This window comes from Rosa chinensis, chromosome 4 (genome assembly GCF_002994745.2).
Source record: "Rosa chinensis cultivar Old Blush chromosome 4, RchiOBHm-V2, whole genome shotgun sequence".
NCBI lineage: Eukaryota > Viridiplantae > Streptophyta > Magnoliopsida > Rosales > Rosaceae > Rosa > Rosa chinensis.
Window position 1 is genome coordinate 2,688,190 of NC_037091.1, and position 17,783 is coordinate 2,705,972.

The 17,783-nt window shown below is 35.4% G+C and overlaps 2 protein-coding genes across 2 annotated transcripts; one reads left to right on the top strand and one right to left on the bottom strand.

The window, feature by feature from the left end:
• The first annotated feature begins 1,339 nt into the window (after nt 1–1,339).
• Nucleotides 1,340–6,515, top strand: LOC112197800 (stress-induced-phosphoprotein 1). Its single transcript, XM_024338659.2, has 8 exons — nt 1,340–1,632; nt 3,005–3,098; nt 3,240–3,290; nt 3,404–3,577; nt 3,933–4,109; nt 4,358–4,477; nt 5,217–5,350; nt 5,975–6,515. The coding sequence occupies exons 1-8, from the start codon at nt 1,481–1,483 to the stop codon at nt 6,048–6,050; spliced, it is 978 nt and encodes a 325-aa protein (XP_024194427.1). The 5' UTR covers nt 1,340–1,480; the 3' UTR covers nt 6,051–6,515.
• A 730-nt stretch (nt 6,516–7,245) lies between these two features.
• LOC112197799 (sulfate transporter 3.1) lies at nt 7,246–13,880 on the bottom strand. The gene is made up of 12 exons (XM_024338655.2): nt 13,729–13,880; nt 11,038–11,753; nt 10,725–10,932; nt 10,307–10,478; nt 10,091–10,156; nt 9,355–9,468; nt 9,137–9,259; nt 8,895–9,021; nt 8,312–8,789; nt 8,125–8,210; nt 7,963–8,039; nt 7,246–7,867 (listed from the first exon to the last, which is right to left on the bottom strand). Exons 2-12 carry the CDS (start codon nt 11,360–11,362, stop codon nt 7,679–7,681), a joined length of 1,965 nt encoding a protein of 654 aa, XP_024194423.1. The 5' UTR covers nt 11,363–11,753; nt 13,729–13,880; the 3' UTR covers nt 7,246–7,678.
• Between the last annotated feature and the right edge of the window lie 3,903 nt (nt 13,881–17,783).

Genomic DNA, 17,783 nt, shown 5'->3' on the forward strand with positions numbered 1-17,783 from the left:
CATTGTGATCTTCATAATGGTATAAATTTTATTACTAACAAATTTATAAGCATAAAATTTTAGAAGAAAAAAGAAGTGTAATTAAAATTAATAAAGGATACACATGGAATAAAAATAAGGTGAGTTCAATGTAGAGTGACAAAACCGGAACAAAATAAGAAATAATAAAAAATTGAAGTGCTATATGGCTATACCTTACCAAGTTGAATGCCATATATGGCTTGAACCTATTGCCAAACGGTAAATTTTTTTTCTGGAAAAACGTGAGATGCCTTACGGTGGGAGGTGATGATACCCCATATATGGAGTTATGCTCTACGATGGCAGATGGTCTTACGGCATCTCCAACCCTAGTATCAAAAGCCATTTTGGCTTCCCCAATCTAAGTCCAGCATCTCCAACCCAATAGAAAAGATAGTCAAAATGACCCCTGAGTCAAGAGCTTAATCAAAATGACTAAGCTTTGTAGAATGAAAGCCAAAATGGAGAAGAAGGGAGATGAGATGGGTCCCATGGTCCACTAAGAAAATCAATGGTTGAGATTCACTCTTATTAATTCGATTTAAAATGGAAGGTCCAGATTAAGTAGTACCAAAAATAAAAAAATAAAAAAATAAAATTACTCAATTTCTAATCTAACGGTCAGAAAAATGTGATGGATCAAAATCAACGGTTAATAATAAAGTAATTAAGTTCTAAAGGAAAAAAATAAAAAAAATATTTTAAAGTTCAATTAATGACGATATATTATATAAAAGTATAAAACTAGTATTGGCATACACATGGTGTCTGTAAGAATGTTGGTTTTTTATTTTTGTTTTTAAGAGTGTGTGGTGGAGGTATTTAAAAATAGTGGAATTTTCCACCCACCACTAATTTAATTTTTGTTTTTATTTTTTTATTTTGTTAATTGACTTTATTATCCTTATTGCTTATTTCTAATTCAAAGTATTTTATTATATGGGGTAAATTGGTAAAAAAATCAATTATAAGAGAGTTTACTCTCTTATCTTAATAATAGTATAAATAGATAATTGTGTATGATATATATAAATTCATATTGTAGTTAAATAGTTATCTAAAATGATTAAAATTCTGAATTGGGCTATAGCTTTTAACTAAAGGAGGTTGGAGATCCAAAATTTAAATGAATAGTAATGATTTTCTACAAATGACTATGCATCTTGATTAAAGGGTTGGAGGTGCCCTAGAAAGGCTTAATTTGATTCGAATCCAAATTTGACTAAATTTGGATAAAATGGCCCGACCCAATTCACACTCATTAACCAATACCATGGCTCAGAATCACGTTTCGTTTCGTGGTTTGAGTCTGGACGAAACGGTTCAAAGAAACAAAGGGGCTTTTCTAGAGGCACACAAGCTTACATTGTAGTAAACAGTACTTGTTGTTCCTCTCTCTCTCTCTCCCCCTCTCATAAACCCTACTGATACCAAGAGTCAGTAAAACCAAGCATTAATAATGGCAGAAGCAGAAGGAGGATCAGATAAGAAGTCTGGTGAGTCTCTGAAAGACAAAGGAAATGAGCAATTCAAAGCTGGGAATTACCTCAAAGCCGCCGCTCTCTACACTCAGGCCATCAAGCAAGACCCTCAAAACCCCACTCTCTATAGGTACTTTGCCCACTTCAAAGTTCTCAGCTTTTTTGGTTTTTAAGTTTGGCATATTAATCAAAATGCCATCTTGATTGGTTTAGTACGCAGTTCACTTGGTTTATTCACATGGGTTGTGTTTTTTTATGAACATTTTGGTGATCTATATCTCATGTTGTGGAGTTTAATGTCCTAGGGAGTTTAAAGTTGTATGCTTTGCTTATGTAGAAACTCATTTGATTTGTTTTTGTGTTGTTGATGTTGTTTATGAATGCTCTTTTGAATCCTCTGAGGAGAAAGGCGGCATTTTCGTTCTTAATTTGCACCGTTGTTTATTATAATGCATTGTGCCGGATTAGTTTTGCTTTTCAGACTGCTGCTTCTGGCATTTTGTTACTTTATGAACTTGGAGGGGTCGAGAGTTGATGTACAAATCTATTGTTGGTAGTTTAGATTTTACATTAGTTATGCTTATAAGAAATTGAGAGCAAAAGGGTCACCCCTTCAACCTTACCGATAGAAAATTAGGCACCTAGGTGAAGAAGATACAGGTTTGAGGGATTCTTTTGTGGGGATAAATTTTTCTAACTGAAATAGTATGGGATGTAAGTGCATCAAAAACTGGAGTTAGGTGCCTCAGTTGACATATACTTAGGGGGGAAACCCAGACTGTACAATCTTGGTATTTGATCTAAGAAATTGTACTGTTTCCTTGTAGAAGGTCAGGTTTTGGCATCAATTTTACTTATTGGGTGGAAGTATTGTGAGGCAAAGTTTATGAAAGAAAAAAGGGGCCATGGGGAATAAATGCATTTGTAAGTATAATTTTTTTTTTGTTGGGGCAAGAATATCCACCTTGCTACCACAATCGAACTGTCAAATTGTGAATATGGCCTTTTTATTTTCATGCAATGTGTTTGGATAGACCTGCTCCCTTATGTCGACTGCTATAGGAGGTTTCAGGTTCTGTTATATACAGTTTCTGCTTCAACAACTGCTATCACATTTTTTTCATTTTAGCATTAGTTAAGAAAATGAGCTGCTCTGTTAAAAACGTGGAGGGGGTTTATGGTAGCCAATAGGTGGACACACACTCTCTCTCTCTCTCTGGTTGTCGTTGTTGTTGTTTTGGGATAGTTGCAGAATGACAAATATTCGACCTTCTTTATGTATTCTTATTTTTCCGTAATATGCTAGGATTTTTTCTCTTGTTGGCTGAATTTTAAGGATGTTCATGCAAAACATAGAATAGTCTTCATATGAAGTAAAATGCTTGTACTAAACAAACTAGCACTGTCAAAAGAATAAGCTATATATGTTCAATTTCTACGTGTAACAAAGCATGCATGCCATATGATGAATCTTCTTTCTTATTAATTGTTCCAATTTTCAGCAACCGTGCTGCTGCGTTTCTGCAATTGGTTAAGCTTAACAAAGCCCTTGCTGATGCAGAAACAACAATTACATTGAACCCCAAGTGGGAAAAGGTATTGTTCTCTGTCTTCAAACAAATTTCATTTGGTGTCAGCAAACGTTACTGAGAATTGATACTCTCATTTTCTTTAATTGTTATCTCCCCCCAAAGAAGTATAGAGGTTTCTAAATGTACCATTTTGATTCACCTCCAGGGATATTTCAGGAAAGGATGCATATTAGAGGCCATGGAGCAATATGATGATGTATGTCCTGAAGTTTTTTCACTCTTTCCATTGTTTCTAGTGGCATTCTGGGCAAGACCACATGATTTTTGGTCCACTGCTGATATTCCTAGTGTTCATCACATGTCGTGTAGGCTCTGACTGCTTTCCAGACAGCTTTGCAATATAACCCAAAAAGTGTAGAAGTATCACGAAAGATGAAGAGAATTTTTCAGTTGGCGAGAGATAAAAAACGTGCTGAAGAGGTGGAGACAATGAGATCAAATATTGATATGGCAAAACATTTGGATAAACTGAAATCTGAAATGGTGAGTCTATTCATGAAGCCAGGAGTCATGATTTTCTGTATCACTTCTCCTCCATAATGTTGTGCATTGTCATATGCTATATATCATCTCAAATTAAGATATGCAACTCCTCAGTCATTTATATATGTCAGTCTCTGTTTCTGTTAGCTTTTTTATTCTTTGCCTAAATGTAGGACTTTCTGACTTTCATTTAATCACACTTGTAAACTTTCTTAGCTCCCTGAACTGTGTACTGCAGGTAAGAATTAACTCATTAAATCTCAGCAGCTTATATAGAGATTCTAAATGGATCACCTGCGGTTGGATTGTTTCAATCACTGCTAATAAGAAGGATTAAGTCTCTTTCTCTTTGCAGTCTGGAAAGTGTGGGTCTGAAGAACATGAAGATGTTTTTTCTTTTCTGGTTGAGACAATGGAGGCGGCTGTAAAATCGTGGCACGAAACTTCGAAAGTGGAGGCTAGAGTTTACTTTCTCCTTGATAACGAAAAAACAGACACTGAAAAATATGCTCCAGTTGTGAATATTGATAAGGTACTGAGTGTTAGGTTGTCATTGCAAATATAACCTTTTGCTTGTTGATTGAAAAATAATTTCTAAGTATTAGGTCTTACGAGCCTTTTTTTTTTCCCTGTTACGACAAATTTGTTATTCCAACTAAGATTTTTGTCTCATATGTTAAGTAAATGCTCTTCAAGCCATGAGCCATTGTTCTCTGCTGTTGTTAACCATACTAACACGTGAAAACGTCTTACCTAATCAATGCTTGCCTGTTGTTTCAGGCCTTTGAATCACCCGATACGCACAGAAATTGTTTTCCTTTTCTTAGGCAGTATGCTGAGGATTCTTTCTCCAGAGCAGCTTGCTTGGTGACCCCCAAGAGTATCATGTCTTACCCACAGGTATTTTTTACCTTCACTTGTGTGTGTGTGTGTGTGGGTGGTTTTTTTTTTTTTTTTTTTTTTTTAAATACCTTCACTTGTGTTTTACAATGGCGTAAATTCAATCATCTGAGGTGAAAAAAAAAATCATGTGTGACATGATAAAACTTTGGATAGATGATAGTTTTTGAATGCTTTCCTAAAATGCACCTGTCTCTGTTTCATTTGTAATTTACCAACTTGTATGCTTGCAACGGCCCAGAATAATGTAGCTCACAGATGCTTTTGAGGTGTGCCAACAAGTTTCTGTCATGGATTTTTTATCATTATCTGTTTAAGTCGCTTATTGTTAAGAAGTTTATGAACATTTAAGTTTGGTAGCACGTGCCAAAGTCTTCCATGTAGCCTCTGTGGACAGTTTACCTCTATGAGGGTTCAAGAATTCAAGTTGTCCTTGTCTGATATAAATGTTGTTGCATTTTCTTTCCTAATATAAATGTTGCACTGGTTTCAGACTGCATATGGGCCAATAAGTTGCCTAGCATGGACATAATCAACAAGTTGATTCTTTTTGTGCAGTTTGTGTATGGTTATTGATCTATCACAGAATCACTAGCTCCAGCTGTTCTTACAAATTGCTAAATCCAACTAATATTTGTGGGGCCTAATCTATGATCTAAATAGAGGGTGGATAATGACTTAATAAGAAATGGAATTTGTAGTTAAAAAAGAGGTTTCAGTGATCAATTGCTTTTTGCAGGTTTGGAAAGGTCAAGGATCAAGGAAATGGAAACATGGGCAACAGGATGGTTTCTTTGTTCAGTTTGAGACACCTTTCTTGCGAAAGTTGTGGTTTATTCCTAGTTCCAATGAATTGGGCCAGACATTGTGCAGGTATCTCTCTCTCTCTCTCACTCACTCACTCACTCACACACATCCCCACCAAACCCATGGATGCATGCAATATCCATGAGGTATTGCATTAGATGCAAGTTCAAGTGTGGAAGACTAAAAGCTTTTGTTCTTTTCCTTTCAAATTGGTTCTTTATTGTTTTTTCTATCTTCTATAAACATATATATACCAAGAATATATTGCAAAGTCTGGGGCATCAGTGCTATCACTTGTATCACTTGTAATATACTCTACCCTGTATCCGTACTTGGGTTATATTTGGTATCTGCATATCTTCCAAAATTGAAACTTTAGCTATGATGTTATGTTTTCTCTTAAAAGTGTGAACAAGCATGGCCCTCATTTGTTTAAGAGAATGAAGAAATGGAAAGTTTTCAAAACACATCAAGGTGAAAATATCACACTTTATACAGCTATGGAGAAGGATACTCTGTTTAAATTATAGCAGCAGATTTTCTTAGAATATTGCGGGATGCCAGTAAGAAATCGTAGGGTTCTTCATTAGAAATTCATTTAAGCATGCCTATGGTTCTTAACATAAGTCTTTGTATGATATAATATTTCTTTTGGAGCTAGGTAAATCTGAATATTTGTGCCGCTTTCAGGGATCCGGAAGATTTAGACATCAGTGCCCATGAATTAATTCCGCGCCTATTCAAAGTGAAGTCCTCCAATTCATAGGCACCTTCATTTGCATGTTGTTGGACAGAAATCTCAGGGCCACTTTAGTGGTATTCTAAAGAGCAGACAGCACTGATTCCAGCTTTTGCCTTACTCAGAATCTCAGATGTAAGGTCTGCTTTGGCCCTGGTGATTTGAAGGAAGTTGCTTTACCTAATCATTCCGTGCATTTACCAGAGGTTCTGTTTTGTTTTTCTTTTCCCCTAAGAATATTGTGGCGGTTTTCTCTCTCTATTTTTCTCCTTTTATTTTTTTTCAAAGGATGTTGCACCTTTACAGAGGTTCCTTATTGTGAGATTGCCTATCCTGATTTTGTCCGTAGCATTTTGCTGGGTTGTTTCCAATATATATACGCTAATATGTTGCTTGTATGGTGCTGCAAAGACTTGAAACTTGGTGCTATATTTCCTCTGTAATCGTCTAAATAGCAATATATAACTGTTGAAAAGGTCATTCTAGACTGCAGTAATAGTTTTTATCAAGCATGAAGATCTATACTGTTCTTATGATGTAATGAGTTCTGGTGATGGATGCATGATCCAGCATTAATGACATTCTATCCGCACTAGTTGCACATCATTTACAAACTAGATAAATCATCGTGTGGGTAAACAGGATCACATTTTGTTATATGATGTCTCCTGTTGAAAAACTGTAAATTGTTTCAATTCCTGTTGGATTGAAGATTTGGCCCTTTATTTGGCTGTGCAAAACTGCAAACTGCATACACACACATACCCAATACGGTATCTAGTTTAATGTTAGCAGACGTACCTGCCCGGGGTGATTTGAGGTGAGGGAATGATTAGGAGGAGCAGTTGGAGCACTAGAGAAATTCATTTTCTTTCTAATTATCTAGAAACCTCATAGGAGTCTTGAACCTATGTTGCGGTTATCGTGGAACATTTACTGTTACATAGAAGATTGTTTTGAGCTTTTACCAAATGCTCAATGTTTTTTTTTTTTTTTTTGGTAATGCCAAATAGTCAAGTTTGCTTTTTGTGTAGTGGTGAATATGACTACCAGTCCATTTCAGTGCTGGATTATTTGCCAAAGTCATGTGAGTGTAATTGAAACTTATCTCTTTTCACAGGAAGCTAGTTTATCTAGTGTTATACCGATCAACTCTTCTCTGAGCAGCTGCAAAATGGGATACTTCTACTTGCGATATATACCAAAATGTGTAACACAAAGGTAAAGAAAAACCAAGCACAGCCTTATATGTAAAGCAAGTATACCGGACAACAGTGCACATAAGAAAAGGGCCGAAGAGAACCGGCAGAGCACTAGAAACATAGCTTCATAAACTTGGTTATGAACGTACCCTAGATTTACAGTAAGATTTAAGACTAGAGATTCTTAGGGGAATATGACTGCATTTCAGTGTAAACTATGTAGCTCACTGATAGTTGAAGATGCACCCAAGGCCCTCAGGCGGTACAGAAAAACGCACCACCTACCAAACATCACCTACATGTTCAGCCACAGTTGTGTACTTTAAATTCCAAAGCCCAATACTTATTAGCACTCTCTTCCATCTAGTCATCTACATTCAAAACCTTTTTTTGAATGGTTAGACAAACTAAAAAAGTTTCATCTGGCTTGATTGGTCCTTAATTCCTTATAGATTAGACATTGTCCTCCGGTGTCTTGGCCTTTTCTTCTCCTGGACTGAGTTTGCTGCTGTGCAGTAGAAAGTTGCATGCTTCTACAGCTTCTCCAACAGTAACAAACATCCATTCCCGACCAATTGTTTCAATATACTTTGACGTATCCAGCTTCTTAATCACTTCGCTTCTTGGGTTTGCTAATACAAGCTAATGGATCCAAAGAAAGAAGGAAACTAATTAGCTTGTATCAAAATGTATGAATGTACAACAAGAAAAAGTTAAAAATGAATACAACATCATACCTGGATACTCTTTCTGTCTAAATTTCTCTTGACCTCTTCTAGCATGCTGATCCCACTCGTATCAATGCCTCCGACAGCTGTAATTTGATGTTAATGTTAGCAACTAATTGCAAGGTGAGATAGCTAGATGTTAATTTGAGACTGCTGCAGCTTCATACTTACTGCTAATGTCTAGTATAATGTATTGTAAGCTTGTTTCTCCAGAAGATTTTATCCTGTCTTCCTCTTCATATACCCACCTTGAGATCCTGAGCACAAAATTAGAAGCAAATCCCATATTAGTACTCTACATATATAGCTCATGTTGATATAACATTCTTCTACATATTCAACCACGTACACATTTTACCTTTCCCTCAAATAGTTAGAATTGGCGAAGTAGATGGGTGAATCGATCTGAAGAATGAGAACTCCTGGAACATTCTTTGCAGCTGTGTATTGATCAATGCTTCTATAAGTCGATGTGTTTGGAAGGTTGCCTAAATTGAGAGTCCTGGGTCTCGCTATGAACAGGATCAGTCTTAGCAATGAAATTACGACCGCAATGGATAAGCCAATCTCAACACTGCCAAAGCTAACACCCAAAAATGCACCCAGGCATATCATACAGTCGATCTTATCTACCTTCCAGAGGTGGATGGCGGCTGGGACGTCCATGATGCCGATCATGGCCATCATTATAATGGAACAGAGGACCACATGTGGTGTATACTGGAACAATGGTGTCATAAATAGCAGTGTCAGCATCATAATAAACGCCATGACTATGTTGGAGACTTGAGTTTTGCATCCGGCATTGAAGTTCACCGCACTTCTCGAAAATGGTCCTACGAGTATACATTAAGTAATAATAACAATTAACGAATGGATTATATTTGAAGACTGTTATTTATGTAGGCAGAGTCGGGTACGGCGTTGAAAGTGGCTTGTACCTGCCGACAAGAAGCAAGAAAAGAAAGAGCCTATAATGTTCATCAATCCAAAAGCAATCATTTCTTTGTTTCCATCGATGTGATAGTTCTTGACTGTGGCAAAACTTCTTCCAACAGCTATTCCTTCCTGTAGAATCACCACCATGCCAGGCCGATTGAATTAAAACGTTAAATTTTTCAAAAATATGATATGTTATGTTATTAAATTGTTGTTAGATATTTGCGAGGAGCTCACGACTTACAGCAAGGCCAATAATACCAGAGATGAACCCAGCTTTAATGGAGACGGCAAGATGACGCGAATTAAAAACCGCTGTCAGGTCAGACACGGTTACAGGGTTCAGCCCCTTTTTAAGGTGCCCAATCTACAAAAACAAACAGATAAGTAGAGTTGAACTAAACACGCATGCAATTAATACTGTTATCTTCTTAATCAGTGAATAGTTAGCGAAGTGTTTACCACTCCGATGTGGTGTTTTTCGGCATGCGTTAGGTAAGCCATAAGGCTCCCAATGATCACGCAGAACAATGGCGACAGTGCACTTATCCAAAAGAAAGATGGTCTTTTCTTGCCCTGTTCATTGTCATGACCAAACATAAACAATCATCACCATACATACAATTACCTAAACTTAATTTGTTTGAGAAGGCCATACATGGATATTTGGACAGAAAATTCTTCCAACTTTTTAACAAAGCACCGCTTTATGTACATGAATAGATGGATAAGCTATTTTCTTTGGATGATTCAAACTTCATGTGCTACAGTACCTTTTCTTTTATGTATACTAGATAGCCCCACACACTATGTGTGTGAAAATTGAATTTTTTTTATTAATAGGGAGTGGGAAGTTATTTACAGGAATAGGTAGATTTTCATGGAATGATAGAAGTGGGTAGTTTGATTATCTGTTTATTATTTTCACTTTTTTTTATATTTTCTGTTTATTTTGTAATTTGACTATATTACCCCTATCTGTTTTATGAGTTTTATAATTTTTTAATATTTTAAGGTCATTTTGGTACATTTCTTCTGTTTTGGCTAACAAATCTTCTTCTCTTAATAACAGTATCGCACGCGCACACACTTTTGTATTCTAATTTCCCTCCTCCCAATATCGTTGGGAAAATAAAATAAAATAAAATAAAAAGTACTGAGGCAAAACTTAGAGCTTCGAATGATGACATCTACTTACAAAGTATTTAGTAACTAAGAGAAAGACGAGGAAACCGATTCCCATCACAGCAGGTTCCCATTTCCACTGCAATATATAACCACGTAAGAACCGGGTCAACACCACTCCATTAATTCTATATAAATTGATGTCCAAAGAGATATATAAAAAGAGAGACAGTTCGAACAGGGTATGTGCTGTAGAATTTTCCAGATTGAAAGATAGAGAAATATATACCTCGTGGTATTGGGAAAAGACCGCTTTGAGGACATTGACAACATCTGATTTATGAGTGAAATGTTTTATCCCTAACACCCCTTTAAGCTGCTGAAGAATCACAGTAGTCGCTGCTCCCCCCATGAAACCCAATATTGTTGCATGGGAAAGAAGGTCCACCACAAAACCAAGTCTGCATGCACCAATTTACATACAAACAATACAAAGATCAGGGGTTTCATACATATTACTTAGTTAATTAAAGTTGTTTCTTCTTCAAAAGATTCCTTGGAATTCTTTGCCCGTCATAGAAAGTCTTTGATTCTGCTTTAACTAATAGAAAGAGTCTCAGAAACAAGAAGTTCCGGTCCTAGCCTGGAGAGATAATATCAACCACTTGTCATATAACGTCATAATATACAGTCCTTTTTATTCATACCTTAAGAAGCCAAGCGAAGCCTGAAGAATTCCAGAAAATAAGCCGGAGGTGAGAGCCATCTGGAAATAGAGTTTAGGGTTGTCAGTAGGGCTAACTTCCTTCGCCAAGATACTAGCTAACAGAAGCGATGCAACAGCCACCGGTCCGATTGCAATATCCCTTGAGCTTCCGAAAATCGCATAAATAATCGGAGGTACAAAGCTCCCATCTACACTCATTTACCAAAATACACCATCACATTCTTGTACAATAATCACGTAGATAGTGTGATAACATAACATGTAAAATGTCACAACTATGTTTGGTTACTTACATATGCCAACGATTGGGGGTACGTTAGCCAAGCTCGCATAGCTGATCCCCTGAGGAACTGCCAGACTGGCAATGGTGATTCCGGCGATGAGATCAGACTTGAGGTAACCCAAATTGTAGCGAGGAGCCCACTCGAGGATCGTAAAGAAGTATTGCAAACCCAGAACTGCTTTTTTGGTGGCGGGTTGGTTCTTAAATTGCCTAAAAGGGTCGTCAGGAAAGAAAGTCTCTCTCACTGACGACTTCACAGCAGTTAAAAGTGGCTTCGGAGGCGGAATCTCAACTCGTTGAGGATTATACTGATGATCATAATCTGCGTTTCCCATTTTCGAGTCACTTCAGTAGGAAATATATATAGTACTAAAGCTCTTTGGTTTTAAAGCTATGGACTAGAAGATAGCAGGAGATAGCTTAAGCTTTCTTCGGAGACAACTATGGCGTACTCAAGCTCTGCAATGAAACTCAATATTGGAGGGCTGGGTGTATATAAGGGGTGAAGGCGAAGTTGAAGATGATTAGAGGGGAAGGATAGAGGAAAGGATCTTTGAGTGGGTAGTGGAACCCACAAGTGGACTCACACGTAATTGTATATCTTCAACAACACTAATTGATAGAAACCATATATGTACAGACTACAGAGAGCTAGCGGAAGAGACAGCAACAGCAACAAGACATGTGTTAGGTCAATGGTCTGGGGCACCTGCGAGAAGTTGTGACCTGGATTTAGGGAAGAAGATTCGAAAATTAGTTTGGGTTTATATAATTAGCACTTTTCGTAGTCGACGATACTATTATCACAAGCATATGGACCCAACTGAATTGTGGTGAGAATTGGTAGGGAGATCTAGCTAGTTGTGCGTAGCTGTGTTTGATTTTAATAGTCTCCTAATTAGGTTTAGTGCCGAAGAACGCCCACCAATGTGGATACTACTTCATATTTCCACAGAATATTTGAGATCTTTAGAAAGGCCATCTCACCCACCCAATCAATATTTTCCAGGTAAAAAGTGCTACCATGGAGGGGGACATGAAGAAATGTAAGCGAAGTTGGATGTTCGTTTTTCCTTCTTCACCAAAGTGATACACAACAAACTAAACACAAGTTAATCATTTAAAAGACAAATAACCTTTGTATGTGACAATGGCATTTTACCTTTATATCGCAACATGAATGTGAATGAATTATATAAATAAATTTCACACAAATCCTGTGAAAGAAAGATTACATATTTTATTTTTTGTTACTAATAAAGATTGTCACATGCAACATTGTTCTGGCTACATAGTTGAAATTGATACAAAACTATAAAAAGTGAACTTCACACGAATTTTGTGATAGGATAATTAGATGCACTTATTTTTGTGTATAGAAAAGACGGACTGAATTTTTTTTTTCATAATTCTTGTGACCAAATTCAGATGTAGTGTCAATGTTCAGAATGAATAGTATTCCAACTTTTCATCATCCTTCACCAAAGTCAGATGGCAATCCGAATACATTAGTTTCCCCTCTAGGAGGAGGTTTCATCATAGTTAAAAAAATATGTGACGTATATAGTATGTGAAAAATAGATACGTGTATTATTAAGACATTTTATCAAATAGTTTGGCAAAATATTTTAAACTAATTATTTTTTAATTTAAAATATCATTTTATATGTAAATTTGGTCAATAATATGTTCAAAATATGAAAAGAAAGACGTAAAAATCGTGTATAATACGTGTATTTTCTAGCTTTAAAAATAAGAGAAATTTAAAATACAAAACTTATGTATTTAAATTTTTGCATATAATAAGGCAATTACTAACAGAGCTTTTCATAAAGATGCTTATAAACCTAAGGATATAACATTAATTACTTCATAAAAAAACATAAAACGGATAAGATTGCATAACTAAGAACTAGCATTTCCTCACACATATTCTGCATGTGCAAGTTATTTTTATTTTTTCAGAAAAAAAAAAGAGTTAGTTATTGCAGAGAAAAAATAATGGGGAGAGAAAAGTGAATTGTGGATACTTTTTTGTTTATTTTTTTTAATAAAAATGTATTTTGTCAATGTCTTACTAATACTATAGATAACTTTTCAAAAAATAATACTATAGATAATTAACGAAAATCGTAAAATCAGACAATTACTAGCTATGATTATGCACAGAGTACAGTTTCATCAGTTTCAATATTTGTACTCATAGTTAAAAAATAATTACATAGCTTTTGTTCAGATTTTGATGCGAAGATAATGAATCACACAAATGATCGAGATTTCATTATGATTAATTTAAACTTCGAAGATGAATTGTATTTCATAACATCAAACGAGTTTCCAAAATCATATCAAACAAATTACGATTTCCACATTTTAATTTAATCTTTTCGTTGGCGTATTTTTTTTTTTTTCCAACAAAACTATTAAGCAACAGAGCTTCAATGAAAACTGTCAAGTTAACATGACTCATGTCCAAAAACAGGCATTTAACAAGTTATATCCAATAGTAATAGTTTACAGGACGCCCACTTAATTATGACCTTCACTCTTTGACCTTTAATGAAAATAGTCATTCTTTCTCACTCAAAAGAAATAAAGAATCGGTCAGGCGTAGGGATGAGCCTCCCAGCTTAGCTGGGTTCCAAATCCTTTCTAAAAAAAATAAATAAATAAAGAAATAAAGAATCGTCTCGTAATTTACCTGGATAGAAGGTGCACATATATAGGTGTATCGCTTCTTGTAGTATGATCAACAGTCTCCTTTCACAATTCTCTTTATTTTTCAATAGTACCTACTCTTGTAATTCTAATTAGCTGGCTCGATCTCTTCCTGTGTTTCTTTTGCGTCTGAAAGTGATGGTTTTGCCTCAACTTTTATAGGTCGAGAGTAGATGGTGGTAACCACGAGTCATAACTAAATACGATTCCAACGACGCGTGTATTCATTCTTGCCTTAATTGAATCACTGGTTTTTATTTTGGATAAGGATTCGGATATTTCAACCAATTAGGTGAGTGTTAATTTATAACATAAAAAAAAAAACAAATCAATCGCAATTATTAGAATCACAAATCAGCAACCATATATTGCGGTGGTGATTCCCTGAATTTGTTATATCCATGCAATCTCATCTCTGTTGTCATTAAGAATTTAAGATCATATAATATTATAATTCACATCACAATGGCGTCTGCTAGCTTATCCAATATATATCCGGTTTTCAAGAACGAATATTAATGGTAGTTTAGTGGTTAATGGATACTTCATTTTTAGTTTATATCTATCACTGCAAATTGTAGTTATTGTTTGGTTTGGGATATATGTTTTGCTTAGTGAGTAATTAGTTACTGCATTGGGTATGAACACACATCAAAATATAAGCATCAAAAGTTGTATGTCGGATGTTCCCGAAGGGATTAAGTATTAAAAACTCCATATCTCATCCCCTTATAATAAATAATATTTCTAAATTTTAACTACGAACCATAAAGCCGAAAATAAAAATGAAGAACACAATAATATCTCCGCCCGTGCCTAATTTTAGATTTCGGATACAAGGAATATCAGTTCCGTTGACTCAGCAATATCCTTTATATATGCACATGACTACTTAGTCATTGGTTTTCAACAAGATGGGCGCTTTAATCGACCTTATATGGATAAGTAGTTGACGTGAGGTCAGACTCCAATTGCCAAATCCAAGTCGTTCCTCGTCCCAAATTTAGAAGTTGACCGAACCACACGCCTACAACTACGAGACTAGCGAGTAGCTAAAGGAAGAGAGACACTTGTAGATAAAGATAAATGTTAGGCTGTTCATTTAGGTATTATACTAGTCTTTATTAACACATGAAAATAATTTTATTTTTATTCTTAATTTTACTTTTTGGAGGGAAAAAAGAGAGTAGAAAGTCACAACGGTAAGATGTGAGAAGTTATATCTGTAGAAAATTGGATGAATTTCATTTTTTCTTCTTCTGAATTTATATTTATATTTATATTTTACTATTACCATAACACCTCTCATATATTAAAAAGTATTTTAAATTAATCTATAGTCTAAGGATATTTAAATAAAGAGTTATTATTACAAATAGTACCTGAACTATACCTCAATCTTATCGATGGTACCTGAACTTCAATTTTTATCACAACCAGTACCCGAACTTTTCGATTTCATTTTAAATGGTACCTAGAGCCACCTCCGATCACTATTCCGACTAAAAACGGCATGAGAGGCGATCATAGTGATGATTTTTGATGATTTCGAGGGTTGCAATCATATATAGTGATGATTTTTTTGTAATAGACTTGCCTTGAACTTGTTTTTTTGTTTTTTGTTTTTTTAGATTTGGTTTTTTTGGCCTGAATAGTTATCAAAGGTGGCGTTAGGTACCATTTAAAATGAAATCGAAAAGTTCAGGTACTGGTTGTGATCAAAATTGAAGTTCAGGTACCATCGATAAAATAGAAGATAAGTTCAGGTACCATTTGTGATAATAACCCTTAAATAAATTCACACCCACTTTAACTAACAAAGTAAGTTCTCTTAATAATAGTATAGATTCAACTCGCAATATGCTTCTTTCCTCTTCATTACCGCAAGGGAAAGAAAATCTTGAGCAGGAGACTAAAAGGGGAAATAAAATTATTTAGCCATTGTACAAGTCATTGTTTTACATTTGAAATTTTGAAAACTAGGGTGAGTGCATGAATATGATTGACAAAATCCCCCGCTCATTTCACTCAAATTAAATAATAATTCGTGTTTATATCTTATTTTATTTTAATGAATAATATATGACTAAATCAAAAAATTTATCTCATTTTCTTCAAATTAATTTCAGTGAAATTCTATCGACCACTCCATGAGTTCATGTACAATTTGTGGTTGCTTGTACCGCTATAGAATTGCTACCACTCAATCACTCATCTCCACATCTGCTTCCACTCACCTTGGGTTACGCGACCCACCTGTAGCAAGTCCTCTAGCAAATCAACTAGCTAGCGATGTCCCGCTAATTGTATGGCTTTTGGTCCCTTCTCATGAAAGTTTAGATAGTATTCAGATATTGTCTCCAATCACTCGGTTTCCAATTGCGGTTGCACGTGACTGCATTGTAGGAGCCTCTTTTGAGTGGTGTTGATGCTAGTCATTCTTCCCTCCAAGATTTGATCATGCATTTGCTTCCAAAATTCACTTCTTGCTTTCAATACTTCTCTTAGATTTGCTTTTGAAACTTTGCTGTTTTCGCTCTAGGAGCTCTATCAATGATCTTCATTCTAGCTATTTGATCATCAATAATATTGTCATCTTATTTAAAAATAAAATAAAAAGTCAAATAATATAGGCAAAAAAGAGATAAGAGAAGAAAATGACGTGCATGTTTATGTGGAAACCCGTTGTGAGTAGCAAAATTAAGAATGTTCATTGGGTCCATTATGCAATCGTTGAGAAAGTGGTACGAATGTATGATGTGTTTCATGTGGGATGAATTAATCAGCCAGCCGGGACAGCCCACAATGGTAGATCTCTAGTTTGTTTTGACCTAATAAAAAGAGAAAGACAACTTTTCAACTTTCTTTTTCTCTTTTCTCTTCTTTTTTCACGATAATCATGACGAGAAAGAAAACTAATACTGACGACATTATTCTTGCTCCTTTCCACATTCATCTCCCAAAACCTTTAAAATTAAGCTTGATTTCGTCGGTGACACAAACTTCCCAACAGCAAACCGTGACGGCTCCCACAGCCAAGGGAGTGGCGCTCTAAGCCGTCATCATGACTCTTGGTCTCACATAGCCACATAGGCATGTAACCGGGTATATAGGGTCTAATACCATGTTCCTACTACCTAAATCTCTCTTCTTCTTCTTCTTCTTTTTCCTAGTTTTTGAGAAAGGATAAAGGTTTAGCTAGGATAGTTGTAGAGAGCAACCAGTAGAAATATTTCAAGTATAATAGATGTAATAGTCTTAATTTCCTCGTTTTTACACGTATGTAGAGAGCCGATATGTATGTGAAAACTAAAATAGTGAGAATCATTTAGAGAGACTTTTTTTTCCTTAGCATCGTCACTAAATAGATGAAGAGTCAATGCAAATTTAAAAAGAGAGCTGACCATTCGGACAATTTCCCCAGCCTCGTGCATAATTACTTCTATTAATTCTATCTGAAAATGGATAAGTACCAGTGCATAAACCCTTCCTCGTTTTTACACGTATGTAGAGAGCCGATATGTATGTGAAAATTAAAGTAGTGAGAATCATTTAGAGAACTTTTTTTTTTTCCTTAGCATCGTTACTAAATAGATAAAGAGTCAATAATGCAAATTTAAAAGGAGAGCTGACTATCCGGACAATTTCCCCAGCCTCGTGCATAATTACTTATATTAATTCTATCTGAAAATGCATAAGTACCGGTGCATAAACCCAGACGCAATATTGGAACGAACGATGACTACTTAATAAGAACATTTTACCTTAATCTTCTCGATTTGTGTAATGTATAATATAATATGCATTTAATTAATAATGGCCACATAGGAGTTTCTTGAGTTGATGACACATAGGAGTGTCATGAGTTGATGACACCATTGATGAGCACATAATCCATCTATTTCCAGATTATTCTAACTGCAACATTATTGAAAGCATGCTTATTGCATGATTGAAAAGTTTGAAAAAGTAAGATGGAAATTAATAGTAGAATATATAGGGCAACGTGGTTGAAATTAAGATCATGGTCATGATATA